Source organism: Pseudophryne corroboree, chromosome 6 (genome assembly GCF_028390025.1).
Source record: "Pseudophryne corroboree isolate aPseCor3 chromosome 6, aPseCor3.hap2, whole genome shotgun sequence".
Lineage (NCBI taxonomy): Eukaryota > Metazoa > Chordata > Amphibia > Anura > Myobatrachidae > Pseudophryne > Pseudophryne corroboree.
The window spans coordinates 244,612,932-244,633,612 of NC_086449.1; the positions used below are offsets into that span (position 1 = coordinate 244,612,932).

General features: G+C 51.1%; 1 protein-coding gene across 2 annotated transcripts in view; it reads right to left on the reverse strand.

Annotated features, from left to right (window-relative positions):
- ARPIN (actin related protein 2/3 complex inhibitor) overlaps positions 1-19,507 on the reverse strand; it is an 83,554-nt gene extending 64,047 nt beyond the window's left edge. Inside the window, exon 1 of one of the 2 annotated variants that reach the window (XM_063925824.1) lies at positions 19,165-19,507. In XM_063925824.1, coding sequence (XP_063781894.1) covers positions 19,165-19,256 — 92 coding nt within the window. In that variant the 5' untranslated portion in view covers positions 19,257-19,507. Of the gene's footprint in view, positions 1-18,549; positions 18,636-19,164 lie in introns of those variants that run through there. The other variant, XM_063925825.1, reaches the window with a different exon arrangement.
- Between the last annotated feature and the right edge of the window lie 1,174 nt (positions 19,508-20,681).

Sequence of the window (20,681 nt, forward strand, 5' to 3'; positions counted from 1 at the left end):
GCTTGTAACCCTGGGAAATTATTTCTATTGCTCAGGGATCCACCTGTGAGTGAACCCAGATGTTGTTGACAAGTCGAAGACGTGCCCCCCCTGGGGCGGACTCCCTTAGCGGAGCCCCAGCGTCATGCGGTGGATTTTGTAGAGGCCGGGGAGGACTTCTGTTCCTGGGAACTAGCTGTGTTGTGCAGCTTTTTCCCTCTGCCCTTACCTCTGGCAAGAAAGAACGCACCTCGTACTCTCTTGTTTCTGGTGACCGAAAGGACTGCATTTGATAATGTGGTGCTTTCTTAGGCTGTGAGGGAATATAAGGCAAAAATTTTGATTTACCAGCTGTAGCTGTGGAGACCAGGTCCGAGAGACCTTCCCCAAACAATTCCTCACCCTTGTAAGGTAAAACCCCATATGCCTCTTTGAGTCGGCATCACCTGTCCATTGCCGGGTCCATAGGACTCGTCTAGCAGAAATCGACATAGCGTTGATTCTAGAACCCAGTAGGCCAATGTCTCTTTGAGCATCTCTCATATATAAGACAGCATCGTTAATATGACCCCGGGTCAATAAAATGGTATCCTTATCCAGGGTATCAATTTCCGTCGATAAGGTACATATCCACGCTGCTACAGTGCTACAAACTCCAGCCGACACTATTGCCGGTCTGAGTAAGGTACTAGAATGTGTGTAAATGGACTTTAAGGTAGCCTGCTGTTTGCGATCAGCAGGATCCCTGAGGGTAGCCATATCTTGGGATGGCAGCTTTACTCTTTTGGATAAGCGTGTCCACGCTTTTTCCCCACCTTGGGGAAGATTCTCACCGTATCCTGTCCTTAGTCGGGAAAGGATACACCCTAAGAATCCTTTTGGGAATCTGCAGTTTCTTGTCTGGAGATTCCCAAGCCTTTTCAATAACTCGTTCATGAGATGGGGGAAAGGTTACCTCAGGTTTCTTTACCCTATACAGGTGTACCCTCGTGTCAGGGACAGGGGGTTTCTCTGTGATATGCAAAACATCTTTTATTACAATAATCATATATTGAATACTATTTGCCAATTCTGGCTGTAACTTTGCATCATCGTAGTCGACACTGGAGTCAGAATTCGTGTCGGTGTGTCAGTGTCTACTATTTTGGATAGTGGGCGCTTTTGAGACCCCGGAGGTCCCTGTGACATAGGGGAAAGGCAGGGTTTGACGCCTGTACATTCCCTAGACTAAGTGCAATAAATTCACATTAGCACTAAAACATTCCACATATCCAACCCGTCAGGTGTCGGTGTTGCCGACGGAGACACCACAGTCATTTACTCCACCTCCTCCCTATGAGAGCCTTCTACCTCAGACATGCCGACACACGCGTACCGACACCACACACTCAGGGAATCCTCTTATCTGGAGACAGTTCCCCCACAAGGCCCTTTGGAGAGACAGAGAGAGTATGCCAGCACACACCCAGCGCTAATGACCCAGGAAAAAAACACAATATGTTTACCCAGATAGCGCTGTAATCTTTATTTTTGCGTCAAATTATGTGCCCCCCCACTTCTTTAAAACCCTCTTTCACTGTGGATAAGCAGGGGAGAGTCCGGGGAGCTTCCTCTCAGCGCTGTGCTGTGGTGAAAATGGCGCTGGTGAGTGCTGAGGAAAAAGCCCCGCCCCCTCAGCGGCGGGCTTCTGTCCCGCTATAATATATAAAAAACTGTCGGGGGCTCTTTATATATACAGTGCCTAGCTGTATATATCTAGTTTTGCCAGAAAATAAGAATTTACTTACCGATAATTCTATTTCTCGGAGTCCGTAGTGGATGCTGGGGTTCCTGAAAGGACCATGGGGAATAGCGGCTCCGCAGGAGACAGGGCACAAAAAGTAAAGCTTTAGGATCAGGTGGTGTGCACTGGCTCCTCCCCCTATGACCCTCCTCCAAGCCTCAGTTAGGATACTGTGCCCGGACGAGCGTACACAATAAGGAAGGATTTTGAATCCCGGGTAAGACTCATACCAGCCACACCAATCACACTGTACAACCTGTGATCTGAACCCAGTTAACAGTATGATAACAGCGGAGCCTCTGAAAAGATGGCTCACAACAATAATAACCCGATTTTTGTAACTATGTACAAGTATTGCAGATAATCCGCACTTGGGATGGGCGCCCAGCATCCACTACGGACTCCGAGAAATAGAATTATCGGTAAGTAAATTCTTATTTTCTCTATCGTCCTAGTGGATGCTGGGGTTCCTGAAAGGACCATGGGGATAATACCAAAGCTCCCAAACGGGCGGGAGAGTGCGGATGACTCTGCAGCACCGAATGAGAGAACTCCAGGTCCTCCTTAGCCAGGGTATCAAATTTGTAGGATTTTACCAACGTGTTTGCCCCTGACTAAATAGCCGCTCGGCAAAGTTGTAAAGCCGAGACCCCTCGGGCAGCCGCCCAAGATAAGCCCACCTTCCTTGTGGAATGGGCATTTACATATTTTGGCTGTGGCAGGCCTGCCACAGAATGTGCAAGCTGAATTGCATTACACATCCAACTAGCAATAGTCTGCTTAGAAGCAAGAGCACCCAGTTTGTTGGGTGCATACAGGATAACAGCAAGTCAGTTTTCCTGACTCCAGCCGTCCTGGAACCTATATTTACAGGGCCCTGACAACATCTAGCAACCTGGAGTCCTCCAAGTCCCTAGTAGGCGCAAGGCACCAAAATAAGCTGGTTCAGGTGAAACACTGACACCACCTTAGGGAGAGAACTGGGGACGAGTCCGCAGCTCTGCCCTGTCCAAATGGACAACCAGATATGGGCTTTTTTGAGAAAAAAAACCACCAATTTGACACTCGCCTGGTCCAGGCCAGGGCCAAGAGCATGGTCACTTTTCATGTGAGATGCTTCAAATCCACAGATTTGACTGGTTTTAAACCAATGTGATTTGAGGAATCCCAGAACTACGTTGAGATCCCACAGTGCCACTGGAGGCACAAAAGGGGGTTGTATATGCAATACTCCCTTGACAAACTTCTGGACTTCAGGAACTGAAGCCACTTCTTTCTGGAAGAAAATCGACAGGGCCGAAATTTGAACCTTAATGGACCCCAATTTGAGGCCCATAGACACTCCTGTTTGCAGGAAATGCAGGAATCGACCGAGTTGAAATTTCTTCGTGGGGCCTTTCTGGCCTCACACCACGCAACATATTTTTGCCACATGTGGTGATAATGTTGTGCGGTCACCTCCTTTCTGGCTTTGACCAGGGTAGGAATGACCTCTTCCGGAATGCCTTTTTCCCTTAGGATCCGGCGTTCCACCGCCATGCCGTCAAACGCAGCTGCGGTAAGTCTTGGAACAGACATGGTACTTGCTGAAACAAGTCCCTTCTTAGCGGCAGAGGCCATAAGTCCTCTGTGAGCATCTCTTGAAGTTCCGGGTACCAAGTCCTTCTTGGCCAATCCGGAGCCATGAGTATAGTTCTTACTCCTCTACGTCTTATAATTCTCAGTACCTTAGGTATGAGAAGCAGAGGATGGAACACATACACCGACTGGTACATCCATGGTGTTACCAGAACGTCCACAGCTATTGCCTGAGGGTCTCTTAACCTGGCGCAATACCTGTCCCGTTTTTTGTTCAGACGGGACGCCATCATGTCCACCTTTGGTATTTCCCAACGGTTTACAATCATGTGGAAAACTTCCCGATGAAGTTTCCACTCTGCCGGGTGGAGGTCGTGCCTGCTGAGGAAGTCTGCTTCCCAGTTTCCATTCCCGGAATGAAAAACTGCTGACAGTGCTATCACATGATTTTCCGCCCAGCGAAAAGTCCTTGCAGTTTTTGCCATTGCCCTCCTGCTTCTTGTGCCGCCCTGTCTATTTACGTGGGCGACTGCCGTGATGTTTTTCCCACTGGATCAATACCGGCTGACCTTGAAGCAGAGGTCTTGCTAAGCTTAGAGTATTATAAATTTACCCTTAGCTCCAGTATATTTATGTGGAGAAAAGTCTCCAGACTTGATCACACTCCCTGGAAATTTTTTCCTTGTGTGACTGCTCCCCAGCCTCTCGGGCTGGCCTCCGTGGTCACCAGCATCCAATCCTGAATGCCGAATCTGTGGCCCTCTAGAAGATGAGCACTCTGTAACCACCACAGGAGAGACACCCTTGTCCTTGGATATAGGGTTATCCGCTGATGCATCTGAAGATGCGATCCGGACCATTTGTCCAGCAGATCCCACTGAAAAATTCTTGCGTGAAATCTGCCGAATGGAATTGCTTCGTAGGAAGTCACCATCTTTACCAGGACCCTTGTGCAATGATGCACTGATTTTAGGAGGTTCCTGACTAGCTCGGATAACTCCCTGGCTTTCTCTTCCGGGAGAGACACCTTTTTCTGGACTGTGTCCAGAATCATCCCTAGGCACAGCAGACTTGTCGTCGGGATCAGCTGCGATTTTGGAATATTTAGAATCCACCCGTGCTGTTGTAGCAGTATCCGAGATAGTGCTACTCCGACCTCCAACTGTTCCCTGGACTTTGCCCTTATCAGGAGATCGTCCAAGTAAGGGATAATTAAGACGCCTTTTCTTCGAAGAAGAATCATCATTTCGGCCATTACCTTGGTAAAGACCCGGGGTGCCGTGGACAATCCAAACGGCAGCGTCTGAAACTGATAGTGACAGTTCTGTACCACGAACCTGAGGTACCCTTAGTGAGAAGGGCAAATTTTGGACATGGAGGTAAGCGTCCCTGATGTCTCGGGACACTATATAGTCCCCTTCTTCCTGGTTCGTTATCACTGCTCTGAGTGACTCCATCTTGATTTGAACCTTTGTAAGTGTTCAAATTTTTTTAGATTTAGAATAGGTCTCACCTAGCCTTCTGGCTTCAGTACCACAATATAATGTGGAATAATACCCCTTTTCTTGTTGTAGGAGGGGTAATTTGATTATCACCTGCTGGGAATACAGCTTGTGAATTGTTTCCCATACTGCCTCCTTGTCGGAGGGAGACCTTGGTAAACCAGACTTCAGGAGCCTGCGAAGGGGAAACGTCTCGACATTCCAATCTGTACCCCTGGGATACTACATGTAGGATCCAGGGGTCCTGTACGGTCCCAGCGTCATGCTGAGAGCTTGGCAGAAGCGGTGGAACGCTTCTGTTCCTGGGAATGGGCTGCCTGCTGCAGTCTTCTTCCCTTTCCTCTATCCCTGGGCAGATATGACTCTTATAGGGACGAAAGGACTGAGGCTGAAAAGACGGTGTCTTTTTCTGCAGAGATGTGACTTAGGGTAAAAACGGTGGATTTTCCAGCAGTTGCCGTGGCCACCAGGTCCGATGGACCGACCCCAAATAACTCCTCTTCCTTTATACGGCAATACACCTTTGTGCCGTTTGGAATCTGCATCACCTGACCACTGTCGTGTCCATAAACATCTTCTGGCAGATATGGACATCGCACTTACTCTTGATGCCAGAGTGCAAATATCCCTCTGTGCATCTCGCATATATAGAAAATGCATCCTTTAAATGCTCTATAGTCAATAAAATACTGTCCCTGTCAAGGGTATCAATATTTTTAGTCAGGGAATCCGACCAAGCCACCCCAGCTCTGCACATCCAGGCTGAGGCGATCGCTGGTCGCAGTATAACACCAGTATGTGTGTATATACTTTTTATGATATTTTCCAGCCTCCTGTCAGCTGGCTCCTTGAGGACGGCCCTATCTATAGACGGTACCGCCACTTGTTTTGATAAGCGTGTGAGCGCCTTATCCACCCTAAGGGGTGTTTCCCAACGCGCCCTAACTTCTGGCGGGAAAGGGTATACCGCCCATAATTTTCTATCGGGGGGAACCCACGCATCATCACACACTTCATTTAATTTATCTGATTCAGGAAAAACTACGGTAGTTTTTTCACATCCCACATAATACCCTCTTTTGTGGTACTTGTAGTATCAGAAATATGTAACACCTCCTTCATTGCCCTTAACGTGTGGCCCTAATAAGGAATACGTTTGTTTATTCACCGTCGACACTGGATTCAGTGTCCGTGTCTGTGTCTGTGTCGACCGACTAAAGTAAACGGGCGTTTTAAAACCCCTGACGGTGTTTCTGAGACGTCTGGACCGGTACTAATTGTTTGTCGGCCGTCTCATGTCGTCAACCGACCTTGCAGCGTGTTGACATTATCACGTAATTCCCTAAATAAGCCATCCATTCCGGTGTCGACTCCCTAGAGAGTGACATCACCATTACAGGCAATTGCTCCGCCTCCTCACCAACATCGTCCTCATACATGTCGACACACACGTACCGACACACAGCACACACACAGGGAATGCTCTGATAGAGGACAGGACCCACTAGCCCTTTGGAGAGACAGAGGGAGAGTTTGCCAGCACACACCAAAAACGCTATAATTATATAGGGACAACCTTATATAAGTGTTTTCCCTTATAGCATCTTTTATATATTTCTAACGCCAAAATAGTGCCCCCCCTCTCTGTTTTAACCCTGTTTCTGTAGTGCAGTGCAGGGGAGAGCCTGGGAGCCTTCCCTCCAGCCTTTCTGTGAGGGAAAATGGCGCTGTGTGCTGAGGAGATAGGCCCCGCCCCTTTTTCGGCGGGCTCGTCTCCCGCTCTTTAATGGATTCTGGCAGGGGTTAAATATCTCCATATAGCCCCCGGAGGCTATATGTGAGGTATTTTTAGCCAAAAAAGGTTTTCATTTGCCTCCCAGGGCGCCCCCCTCCCAGCGCCCTGCACCCTCAGTGACTGCCGTGTGAAGTGTGCTGAGAGGAAATGGCGCACAGCTGCAGTGCTGTGCGCTACCTTAAGAAGACTGAGGAGTCTTCTGCCGCCGATTCTGGACCTCTTCTCGTTTCAGCATCTGCAAGGGGGCCGGCGGCGAGGCTCCGGTGACCATCCAGGCTGTACCTGTGATCGTCCCTCTGGAGCTAATGTCCAGTAGCCAAAGAAGCCAATCCATCCTGCACGCAGGTGAGTTCACTTCTTCTCCCCTAAGTCCCTCGTTGCAGTGATCCTGTTGCCAGCAGGACTCACTGTAAAATAAAAAACCTAAGCTAAACTTTTCTAAGCAGCTCTTTAGGAGAGCCACCTAGATTGCACCCTTCTCGGCCGGGCACAAAAATCTAACTGAGGCTTGGAGGAGGGTCATAGGGGGAGGAGCCAGTGCACACCACCTGATCCTAAAGCTTTACTTTTTGTGCCCTGTCTCCTGCGGAGCCGCTATTCCCCATGGTCCTTTCAGGAACCCCAGCATCCACTAGGACGATAGAGAAAATGAGGTTATATTGCTGCCCAGGGCGCCCCCCCTGCGCACTGCACCCTTACAGTGACTGCCGTTTGTGTGTGCTGTGTAGGAGCAATGGCGCACAGCTTTACTGCTGTGCGTTACCTCAGTGAAGATCTGAAGTCTTCTGCCGCCTCTGAAGTCTTCTTTCTTCTCATACTCACCGGCTTCTATCTTCCGGCTCTGTGAGGAGGACGGCGGCGCGGCTTCGGGACGAACTCCAGGGTGAGACCTGTGTTCCGACTCCCTCTGGAGCTAATGGTGTCCAGGAGCCTAAGAAACAGAGCCTAACATTAAAGCAGGTCTGTTTCTCTCCCCTCAGTCCCTCGTTGCAGGGAGTCTGTTGCCAGCAGGCTCCCTGAAAATAAAAAACCTTACAAAATACTTTCTTTTCAGGAACTCAGGAGAGCTCCCTGTAATGCACCCAGTCTCCTCTGGGCACAGTAATAAACTGAGGTCTGGAGGAGGGGCATAGAGGGAGGAGCCAGTGCACACCCATACCTAAAGTTCTTTCTTAAAGTGCCCATGTCTCCTGCAGAGCCCGTCTATCCCCATGGTCCTTACGGAGTCCCCAGCATCCTCTAGGACATAAGAGAAATAGATTTTAACGTAGTCTCCATTTTGCAGTCTGCTGGCTCCTTTAGTGAAGCCGTCCCAGGTGCAGGGAGATTCACCTTTTTTGTTAATCTTGACACAGCACTGTCTAATACAGGGGGTGACTCCCAGTGATCGCAAAAACGCGCTATAACGCGTATTTTACGCGTTATAGGCAGTGGGGGACTCAGTTTTGAAAAATGAGGGGGTCCTGCGGGACGCGCTGTGACTCCCCTACCAATCACTGCAGGCAGCTGCACGTCGCGTCTCTTCAACCAGTCATAGCCAGCAGAGTCCCCAACCAATCACTGCTGGCAGCGTTTCCTCTCATCCAATCACTGCGGCAGCCTCCGTCCTGACTTCTCTTCCCGCTCTGCAGCTTGAATCCTCCTCCTTGGGCTCCGGGTGACAGCAGTCGAATGCTGGGGCTGAAACGGGATTTAGCAGCGCTCTCTGTGCCGGCTGCAGGGCGGACTCCAGGTTTGAATTTAAAGGTGAGGACGCGCTGCACGGCAATGCGCTGTCAGTGTGTGATCCGTCCTCCTCCCTGTCCTCAACCGTCTGTGCGCTGCCGCGGGATACGGGGCCGACGCTGCGAGTGGGAGGCAATGTCCACACAGCCTGGCAGACGGGACAGTGAGCGGGGCAGCGGCTACTCTGCTGCTCTGTCCGCTCCTCGCATGGCTCATTACATAGGGAAGGAGGGAGGGTGATGCGGCGCTGGTAAGATGCGGCTGCTGGGGGCCATTGCTACAGGCTGGATAAGCTAATATCGATATGGTGTTGTGAGTCACAGGCAGGACACCCCCTCCAGTGACACCTGCAATGACTGAGCACCCCCTTCCTGCACAATTCCCCCCCCCCCCACACCCTTTTCCGCACAATCACTGTGGATACCACCTTCCCTCGCTGACACCCATGATCGCTGTGTCTGGGGGGGTCTGAGGTGGTGGCTGCAAAGTGTATAACGTGCTGTACCGGCGCAAAGTGTATAAAGTGCTGTACCCGGCACAAAGTGTATAATGTGCTGTACCCGGCACAAAGTGTATAACGTGCTGTACCCGGCACAAAGTGTATAACGTGCTGTACCCGGCACAAAGTGTGTAACGTGCTGTACCTGATGCAAAGTGTATAAAGTGCTGTACCCGGCGCAAAGTGTATAAAGTGCTCTACCCGGCGCAAAGTGTATAAAGTGCTGTACCCGGCGCAAAGTGTATAACGTGCTGTACCCGGCGCAAAGTGTATAACGTGCTGTACCCGGCGCAAAGTGTATAACGTGCTGTACCCGGCGCAAAGTGTATAACGTGCTGTACCCGGCGCAAAGTGTATAACGTGCTGTACCCGGCGCAAAGTGTATAACGTGCTGTACCCGGCGCAAAGTGTATAACGTGCTGTACCCGGCGCAAAGTGTATAACGTGCTGTACCCGGCGCAAAGTGTATAACGTGCTGTACCCGGCGCAAAGTGTATAACGTGCTGTACCCGGCGCAAAGTGTATAACGTGCTGTACCCGGCGCAAAGTGTATAACGTGCTGTACCCGGCGCAAAGTGTATAACGTGCTGTACCCGGCGCAAAGTGTATAACGTGCTGTACCCGGCGCAAAGTGTATAACGTGCTGTACCCGGCGCAAAGTGTATAACGTGCTGTACCCGGTGCAAAGTGTGTAACGTGCTGTACCCGATGCAAAGTGTATAATGTGCTCTACCCGGTGCAATGTGCATAAGCGGCACTACTGTGTGGTGTAATGTGAATTGGCACTATTATGTGGCCACGCCTCTAAATTTTTGCGGCGCGCATTATCTGTTCTTTGCTGTGTAGGACCGGGAGCACCAATTCACTTTCTGCCACAAGGGCGACAAAATGTCTAGTTACAGCTCTGGTGCAGTGTCTGTATGCTACACAGCCCAGCGGCTTTGTCACTTCCCCCCTCCTGCTACACTTTTGTAGTGTCCAAATCAAGTCTGTGTTTTCATGTTTGAATCGGTAATGAGATTAATATGAACCTTCACTTCAATGGGACCCAGAAAAGGACCGGTAGGACCCCAATTTTTAAAAGTGAGGGGTCCCTGGGACCCACTTTTTTTCCGGCTCAGCGCGATCACTGACTCCCATCTTTTCCCGTCCTCTGTTGGGAAAGGATAAGCAACCTGAATCCTTTTGGGAATCTGAAATTTCTTTTCAGGGTTTACCCAAAATCCTTCAAAAAGTGTATTTAGCTCATGAGAAGGAGGGAAAGTTACATTCATTTTCTTTTCTTTATAGAAATAAGCCTTTTCCTGAGGTACAGGAGGGGCTTCTGTAACTTCCAAGACCTCCTTTATAGCAACAATCATATATTGAATGAATGCTTTTTGCCAATTTAGGATCTATCCCCCTGGAATCACTATCGTCGACACAGGGATCAGAGTCCGTGTCGGTATCAGTATGTACAATTTTTGAAAAAGGTCTCTTATGTGACCCAGAGGGGTCCCCTGTGGATGAAAAGGCAGAACCATGAAAAATCACATCTTCCACTGATTTTCTCCAGCTTTCTGCATGAGACTCCGACTTATCCAATCTCTTACTGATATGATTCACACTATCACGTAATTCTTTCACCCATTCAGGCTCGTGGTGTGTCGACAGCGCCACCACATTACAACTCTGTGTCCCTAAAATGGCTCCCTCAGGGGAAGAGCTCCCTGCCTCAGACATGTCACACTTGTGCACAACCACTCCACAGACACTCCAGGACTTATAGGGAACAGACCCACAGTAAAATCTGTCAAAAGGACACAGATAGGATTTGCCAGTTCACAACCCAGCGCCAGTAACCAAATGTCTGTAAAACACAAAATGCTCACAGACCTGCAGCACTTTTATAATTATATTACCACACTATATATAGCACCAAATTTCACTGTGTACCCCCCGTTTGTCATCCTGATACTTGTACTCAGCAGTGAAGGAGGACCAGCGTTGTCTCTGCAGTCTGAGAAGAGAGAAAATGGCGCTGAGCAGTGTGCTGGCTGACTGAGGAGAAAGCCCCGCCCCCGTAATGGCGCGTTTCTCCTCAGCTTCTTTGATACAGATATTTATACTGGCGGGGGTAGGACTGTGCCTCAGCAACTTATGCCCCTTATTCTAGCCAGTTTGGTAGGTTACATGCTGCCCAGGGCGGCGGCGCCCCCCCCCCATGCACCCTGCAGTGCCTGTGTATGTGTGGGCAGCATGGCGCGCTGCGCTCCCGCCAGCCGCGCGGTACCTTTAGCCGTCACTTTGATTGAAGATTCTTTCTTCTAACACTCACCTGACTTCTGGCTCTGCAAGGGGGGTGACGGCGGGCTGTGGGAGTGAACACATAGCCGCAGCTAGCGTTCAGTTCCCCTCAGGAGCTAATGGTGTCCTGTCAGCCAGAAGCAGAGCCATGAAACTATTCAGGAAGTTGGTTCCTACTTCTGCCCTCCAAGTCCCACGAAGCAGGGAGACTGTTGCCAGCAGTTCTCCCTGAAAATAAAAAACCTAACATAAGTCTTTTCAGAGAAACTCCGTAGAGCTCCCCTGGAGTGCATCCAGTCTGCCTGGGCACATTTTCTAAACCGAGGTCTGGAGGAGGGGCATAGAGGGAGGAGCCAGTTCACACCCTTGAAAAGTCTTAAAGTGCCCATGGCTCCTGCGGAACCGTCTATACCCCATAGTACTGAAGTGGACCCCAGCATCCTCTAGGACGTATGAGAAAAAGAAGGGTTATTACCGGGTTGAATACCGGGTCAGGCGCAGTGTGAATGGGAGACGTTTCGATGCGACACGGCTCCCATTTACATCATAGGGAGAGGCGGAGCTGGAGATGATCTTATCTCCCAGTGCCGCCTCCACCCCCGCTGCTATGGCAACCGACCCGTATATTGCCGGGTCGGAAAGCCAGCAAATCAGAGCAACTGCCGGATCCCACCTGGTAAGGACACGTTTCTCTTACCGGGTGGGATCCGGCATTTGCGATCTGAAAGCGGTATAAGTGATAAATATACCCCATAGAGACAGAGAGAAACCTGACCATCCAGGTTACATTTAGGAGCCTGTTCAGGACAAAAACGAGTTTTATGGTAAGAACTTACCTTTGTTAAAACTCTTTCTGCGAGGTACACTAGGCTCCACAAGTCTGGACAATGGGGTGTAGAGTAGGATCTTGATCCGAGGCACCAACAGACTCAAAGCTTTGACTGTTCCCAGAATGCACAGCACCGCCTCCTATATCACCCCGCCTCCCAGCACAGGAGCTCAGTTTTAGTTAACCAGCCCAATGCAGTAGCAGGAATAGAGACGACAACGGTTAGTAGCCACATACACCACACTCTCACGACAAGAGAAGTGTCAGCGGCTAATGCCATATCAACCCAAAGAAGCTAAGTGCGCCAGGGTGGGCGCCTTGTGGAGCCCAATGTACCTCGCAGAAAGAGTTTTAACAAAGGTAAGTTCTTTACCATAAAACTCGTTTTCTGCTGCGGGGTACACTGGGCTCCACAAGTCTGGACAATGGGGATGTCCTAAAGCAGTTCCTTATGGGAGGGGACGCACTGCAGCGGGCACAAGAACCCGGCGTCCAAAGGAAGCATCCTGGAAGTGGCAGTATCGAAGGCATAGAACCTTATGAACGTGTTCCCTGAGGACCACGTAGCCGCCTTGCACAATTTATCAAGGGTCGCACCACGGTGGGCCGCCCAAGTAGGTCCAACAGACCGAGTAGAATGGGCCGTAATGTGAGCAGGAGCGGACAGACCAGCCGTCACATAAGCATGTGCAATCACCATTCTAATCCATCTGGCCAGGGTCTGCTTGTGAGCAGGCCAGCCACGTTTGTTAAATCCAAAACAAAGCGAGAATCAGATTTTCGAATAGAAGCAGTTCTCTTCACATAGATACGGAGAGCCCGTACCACATCCAAAGACCGCTCTTTGGGAGACAAATCAGGAGAGACAAAGGCTGGAACCACAATCTCCTGATTAAGGTGGAACGAAGAAACCACCTTAGGTAAATATCCGGGACGAGTCCTAAGAACCGCCCGGTCACGGTGAAAAATCAGATATGGGGAACTACAAGACAAGGCACCCAGATCCGACACTCTTCTAGCAGAGGCAATAGCCAGCAAGAACACCACCTTAAGGGAAAGCCACTTAAGGTCAGCTGAACCAAGAGGTTCGAATGGAGGCTCCTGCAATGCCTCCAAAACCACCGACATAGGGAGGTTGGATACGCAACACACCCCGAGTAAAGGTATGCACATCAGGTAAGGTCGCAATTTTTCTCTGAAACCACACCGACAAGGAAGAAATATGAACCTTGAGGGAGGCCAGACGCAGGCCTAAATCTAGGCCCTGCTGCAGAAAAGCCAAAAGTTTGGCTGTACTAAACTTGGAAGCTTCATAATTGTTAGATGCGCACCAAACAAAGTATGAATGCCAGACCCTATGGTAAATCCGAGCAGAAGCCGGTTTCCGGGCCCGCAACATAGGTTTAATGACCTTCAGAAAAACCCTTAGCCCTCAAGACGGAAGCTTCAAGAGCCACGCCGTCAAAGATAGCCGGGCTAGGTCCTGGTAGACACAAGGGCCCTGAACGAGGAGGTCTGGGCGTTGTGGAAGTAGAAGTGGACGCTCTGACGACAGGCCTTGCAGGTCTGAGAACCAGTGCCGCCTGGGCCACGCCGGAGCTATGAGAAGCAGATTTCCTTTTTCTTGCTTGAACTTCCGAAATACCCTGGGCACGAGCGACACCGGAGGGAACACGTACGGCAGCCGAATCCACCGCACCGCCAGCGCATCCACGAATGCTGCTTGAGGAACCCTTGTCCTTGCTCCGAAGACCGGAACCTTGTGATTGTGTCGAGACGCCATCAGATCCACATCTGGAAGACCCCACCTTTCCACGAGGAGTTGAAACACATCTGGATGGAGGCCCCACTCGCCGGCATGCACGTCCTGACGACTGAGAAAGTCCGCTTCCCAATTCAGGACTCCCGGAATGAATATTGCCGGTAGATGGCGTTCTGCCCACTGTAGAATCCGTGAGGCTTCCTTCATTGCCAAACGGCCTCGAGTGCCGCCTTGATGATTTACATAAGCCACTGTGGTGGCGTTGTCCGACTGTACTTGAACAGGACGGTTCTGAATTAAATGCTGGGCCAGGTTCAACGCATTGAAGACCGCCCGCAACTCCAGAATGTTGATCGAGAGGAGAGATTCCTCCTTGGTCCATCGACCCTGTAAGGAGTGCTGCTCCATCACCGCGCCCCAACCTCTTAAACTGGCTTCTGTCGTCAACAGCACCCAGTTGGATATCCAGAAGGGACGGCCCCTGCGCTATTGTTGGTCCTGGAGCCACCAGAGCAGCGACAGACGGACCTCCGGAGTCAATGAGATAATTTGAGACCTGATCCGGTGAGGCAGGCCGTCCCACTTGGCTAGAATCAACTTCTGGAGGGGGCGAGAATGTAAATTGAACATACTCCACCATGTCGAATGCTGACACCATGAGGCCCAGCACCTGCATTGCCGAATGTCTCGACACTTGCGGACGAGAAAGGAAGCAACGAATCCTGTCCTGAAGCTTCAGGACTTTCTCCTGATACAAGAACAACCTCTGGTTGTGAGTGTCCAACAGCGCTCCCAGGTGCACCATGCTCTGAGCAGGGACCAGGGAGGATTTCTTCCAGTTGATGAGCCACCCTTGGGCTTGTAGAAACTGGACCGTCATATCCAGATGACACAGGAGAAGATCTGGGGAATTTACCAGGATTAACAAGTCGTCCATATACGGCAGTATCCTGACCCCTTGACGGCGGAGTACCACCGTCATCACCGCCATAACTTTGGTAAAGACTCGCGGAGCAGTTGTTAAACCAAAAGGTAACGCCCGAAACTGGTAATGGATGTTGCCAATAGCAAACCTCAGGTATTGTTGATGTGACACTGCTATAGGAATATGAAAGGTAAGCATCCTGTATGTCCAGGGAGACCATGTAGTCCCCAGGTTCCAAGGCCAGAACTATAGAGCGAAGGGTTTCCATACGGAACTTGGAAATCTTCACAAACCTGTTCAATGCCTTGAGGTTGAGAATGGACCGGGAGGAGGGTCTGAGGTTTCGGGACTAGAAACAGCGGAGAATAGTACCCCCGGCCCCTCTGAGCAAGAGGCACCTGTACTACGACTCCTGCATCCAGGAGGGTCTGTACCACCGAGTGCAGAGTTTTTGCCTTTGTCCGGTCCAAAGGGACGCCTGTCTGACAAAATCGATGAGGGGGTCGGTTTTTGAAGGCAATGGCGTAACCTCGAGTGACGACTTCCCGTACCCAAGCATCTGAAGTGGTCTTCAACCATTCCTGGGTATACCCTAGAAGCCGGTCCCCTACCCTGGGATCCCCCAGGGGGAGACCCGCCCCGTCATGCGGCAGTCTTATCGGTCTTGGCAGCTGGCCGACGGGCAGCCCAGGCTCTTTTGGGCTTCGGCTTACCAGGTTTGGAAGTACGGGCCTGCTTAAGGTACGCCTGACCTTTTGCTTTACCTGAAGGACAAAAGGGGCAAAAGGACGTACATTTAGCCTTCGACACAGAAGGAGCGGTATTAGGTAGACAGGCAGTTTCGGCAGCAGCCAAGTCAGCCACTATCTTATTTAAGTCCTCCCCAAACAGAATATCTCCCTTGAAAGGGAGTACCTCCAGGGATTTTAGTCCAGATCCACAGACCAGGATCTCAGCCACAATATCCGGCGAGCCAGGACTGACGTAGTAGAGGCCTTGGCTGCCAGGATACTGGCATCAGAAGCCGCCTCTTTAATATATCGAGAAGCTGTGACAATATATGACAAGCATTGTCTAGCATGGTCAGAGGAGATTTCAGCTTCTAACTCCAAGGCCCATGCTATAATAGCCTCAGCAGCCCATGAAGCTGCAATAGTGGGCCTTTGTGCAGCACCCGTGAGGGTGTAAATCGCTTTTAGACAACTCTCCACACATTTATCCGTAGGCTCTATCAGAGACGTGACGGTAGTGACAGGTAGAGCTGAGGAGACCACCATCCTAGCCACATGTGAGTCCACTGGAGGAGGTGTTTCCCAATTCTTAGACAGCTCTGACGCGAGGGGATAGCGAGCCAGCATCTTCTTTTGAGGCACAAACTTCGTACCCGGATTTTTCCAGGGTTCCTGACGTATATCCACTAGGTGATCAGAGTGAGGTAAAACCTGTATAACCACCTTCTGATGCTTGAACCTATCTGGTTTCTAAGGAGGCACGGATGGCTCGGGATCATCCGTAATCTGCAGAATTAACTTAGTAGCCTCCACAAGGTCAGGAACATCCACATGTGAACTAACCTCCCCATCAGCTGTATCTGAGTCAGAACCTGTGGGGTCAGTGTAAGTGCCGTCCTCATCAGACGAGGTGTCAGTGACAGCAGTGGATTGTGAGGAGACGAGCGCTCGCTTAGAGGACCTCTTGGACTTAGGCGAGCGTTGGTCAGACTTTTTAGTAGACAAGGACTGGTTAAACTTCTTCAATTGAGCACATAAATCATTCGCCCACGGCGGGTTAGCTGCAGGGACCACATACGGTTGTACCGGCATTGGGGGTCCCAAAGGGGGTGTTCGTTTATGTACTAGCGTATGCAAAAGCGTGGAAAAAGCGGCCCACGGTGGGTCAGTATGTGCCCCCGTTGCCACAGTCCCACTGGGGGTCAAGGAGCCCCCAGAACCAGAGCCCACAGCTGCTATAATCTCCTTATGTGTGCCTGTGGCTTCAGCAACACCAGCAGTATGTTCCGCCCCAGAACCGTTACCCTCAGAAGCAGACATGATATAACTTGCAGTATGAGGTAACACAGTACAATTATTAGCAGCACTATATCCCTAAACCCAAACCCCTGCGCAGTGTAGTCAGCACTAGCAGAGATAAAGGAGAGATATGGTGACCAAATCACAGAGAAAAATACGTAATACAGTATATCTTTGTGAAAATCCTATATTAGATAACACCTGACGCACCAAGCCCCCTCAGGTTATAGAATATAGGGATAGCAAGTTGAGTGAAAGACACGAGATGGACAACACTCATACCGCTTTCAGATCGCAAATGCCGGATCCCACCCGGTAAGAGAAACGTGTCCTTACCGGGTGGGATCCGGCATTTGCTCTCCTTTGCTGGCTTTCCGACCCGGCAATATACCAGGTCGGTTGCCATAGCAGCGGGGGGGTGCGCAGCAGCAAGGGCGGGGGTGGAGGCGGCGCTGGGAGATAAGCTCATCTCCTGCGCCGCCTCTCCCTATGCTGTGAATGGGAACCGTGTCGCATCGACGCGGCTCCCATTCACACTGCACCTGACCCGGTATTCAACCCGGGTATAATCTTTCTTTTATACCGGGTTGAATTACCAGGTCAGACGACCCGCTAATTCTCGGAAAGTGCTTTCACATCGTACACTGACCCTTGTCGACACGGCAATATGCCGTGTCGATACCGGGTTATTTGTGCAATGTGAAAGGGGTATCAGCTATCAAATGCACACACAGAAGGTCACAGTTTGTACAATGCAGAGGTTATTACTGACAATAATACTGCACTGGACTAGCTTACACAGCTATATAACAGTAGATATAACAGTACACAGTAAGGACTGGATGTATATCACAGGGTAATTGTACTATAAAACCCTGACTAAATGCACTCTCTCAACTATCACTGATTTAAAAGGCAGGCAGAATACTTAAGTGTCATGTAAAGGCACAGCGCTGACAACCAGGCAGCTTTACATAGGAGGATTTGCACAAGCAGTCCCAGAAACAGTGAGCTGAGGAATAATGGCGCCGCAGACCCTGACTGGGAGTGAGGAAAAGACAGATATGCAACTTCAGAGCGGGAACATTTGCGGGAAATGGCGCCCTGGGGCTGGGGGAGGGGCTTCAGGTCTAAGCCTTATCCCCCTTGCTGGCAAAACCACCGGGTACTGTGGGCGATATAAGAAGTGGTTTAGAGAGAAAACCCGACCTGCGCCCATGACCTGGTGATCTAGTGGGATCGCCTGTATCCACAGTGTCCACCGCCAGCGCGCGCGGCCCGCATCCCACTGACCGCGCCGGATCGCGATAAATACCGGGCCCCACGAGCGGGACCCACTTACCACCTCCCAAAGCGCGGCCACGCGATCCTGGAGAGCCCCAGCCGTGTGTGTCTAACGTGAAGACAACCGGAGCCTCCTGCTGTAAGTACCCGGCAACCAGGACTCGGGAGTGTACAGCGCCGCTGGGGAGAGCTGGAGCAGTGAATGTCACAAGACATTTACCACCGCTGCTGCCCATGAAGTCTTCACTTTTTACCTCATAAAAAGCTTTTCTCAGGGCTGCTTGGAGCAGCCCCTCTGTTAAGTGCCTGCTTACTGCAGCACCAACTTACAAACTGAGCTCCTGTGTTGGGAGGCGGGGTGATATAGGAGGCGGCGCTGTGCATTCTGGGAACAGTCAAAGCTTTGAGTCTGTTAGTGCCTCGGATCAAGATCCTACTCTACACCCCATTGTCCAGACTTGTGGAGCCCAGTGTACCCCGCAGCAGAAAACTGAATGGTTACTTATCACTATACAACACATCAGTTTGATGGGATATACAGCTTTGGTAAGTAGCAATTCATGTATACTCACCTTTCTAGCAGCACTGTCTTCTCCTGCGACCCTCCTCTGCACATGCACGTGTTGTGAGTCAGACGGCCTCTGTGCACATGCACAGACGCCTCAGGTCACGGGAGACTGCAGTGACTGCTGGAAGGTCAGGGGGCGGAGCCATTGCATGTGACAGCAGAGACCACATCACTGCAGTTACAGCACCAATGTTCAAATTGCGCCATCCACAGATGGCGAACCTGAACTCCATGGAGAAGTGGAATGGTTCCTTCATGAATTGCACTATGGGGATGCAATTTAGGCATGGAGATGGGGTGCCGCTGGAGAAGTTCACCCACCCCAAAGCAGAGAAAAGCTCAAAACAGGGTTTTCATCTGCTTTATGAGTTTCGTCGAATTTAACACTGACTTTACCTGACTGAACCTGGGCTCGGTTAAATACCTAAAGGCTTGTTTGAGAGGACTGGGAGAGAGGGGAGGGGAAGACTCTGGAGCGGACATATTATATCCCTGGTGAGGCAAGGGCCGGTCTCCCACAGTCCTGCTCTCTGCATACAATGGCAGCCCCCACCCCTGCAGTCAACACATGCCTCTGCCCGGTCACACAGGGAACACACAGCGCGGCGCTATTACACACCTCTGATAGGCGGCCGGCTCCCAGGCCCCTGGCACCGCTTCATCATGCACGGCCTTATTCTGCAGCGCACTATCGTGATAAATCCGACTCATTGTAGAAGCAGCAGCACTGAATGCACAGCACAGTCAGTGAGTCACAGCAACAGCGGTCAGGCCGGGCGGAACCAGCAGATGGAAGCGGCGGGGTCGGTGATGTGACCCCAGGATAACGCTCCCTGCATATAGCGAGTCCCGGCCAGCGTTACCCCGCACCCGCTTTCCTCTTACTCCCCGTCCGTGCCTTTTCCACCTCGCCGCGATGATACAACGGCTTACACTAAGGCCGGCGTATAATTACCATCCCCCGTTGCTAACAGCACATGATGGTACAGTCTGGGACTGGGCGTGCTACTTACAGGCCGCCCCTCACTGCACTTTTACATCAGTAAGAAAGAATCACATTGTGTAACAGGCAGCAGCCCATTTATAAATGATTCTGTATTCAGGCTCTTATTCAGTAAGGCACTCTAATGCGATGCGACCACATTATGCAGTTTAGGGGGGGTCATTCTGACCTGATCGCACACTGCCGTTCATGATCGCAGCGCAACGATCAGGTCAGAAATTAGCCGGCGCCGCAGTGAGCCGGTACATGGCTGACAGCCGATGGCTGTCGTTGCCTAGCGATCGCCTCTGCCTGATTAACAGGCAGAGGCTGTCGCTGGGCGGGAGAGGGTGGCATGGTGCCGTTTGCCCGCCGTTTTGAGGGCATGGCCGGACTGTATGTGGGGCAGTCTGCAGCGGCTGCGTGACGTCACACGCAGCCGCTGCGACCCGGGCAGTGACGAGTAGCTCCCGGCCAGCACGGAAAAGCTGCGCTGGCCGGGAGCTACTCCTGAAGTGCAAAAGCATCGCCGCTGTGCGATGCTTTTGTACTTCTGCGGGGTGGGGGGGCGGGCCTGACATGCAGGGCTGACTAGCCCTGTGCTGGGTGTCCCCCCGCATGTCTGTGTGCCAGATTGTAGCCCTGCAAAATTTTGCAGGGCTACAATCAGGTCTGAATTAGGTCCAGTGTGCACACGCAGGTCAGACAATGCGATCACAATTGACATGCAGAGGCGTTCACAGGGTGGCAACGTTGCATGGGCGTGGTGTCAGGAACGGGGTAGGTCTGGGCCGCTGCAAAGGAGAAAAGGAAGGCAGCTAGGCTACACAGGCAGGGGTCTTCCCTTATTCAGCTATGCAATTGACTTGCGTTTGCATCGCTGGCGGCCATTAGCATGCTGGGCTGCCTTGCCCTGTGCTTGGAGGCCCCCAGTATGTGAACGCAAGCATTTGCGATATCATGCAACCCACTTAGAACCTTTGTAATCCAGTGGACAAATATGCAATAGATGGTGCCTTTCCTTATGTATCAATGCCTATTTCCCTATAGATTGTAAGCTTGCGAGCAGGGCCTTCCTACCTCTATGTCTGTCTGTTTTTACCCAGTTTTGTTTTATCATTGTGTCCAATTGTAAAGTGCAACGGAATTTGCTG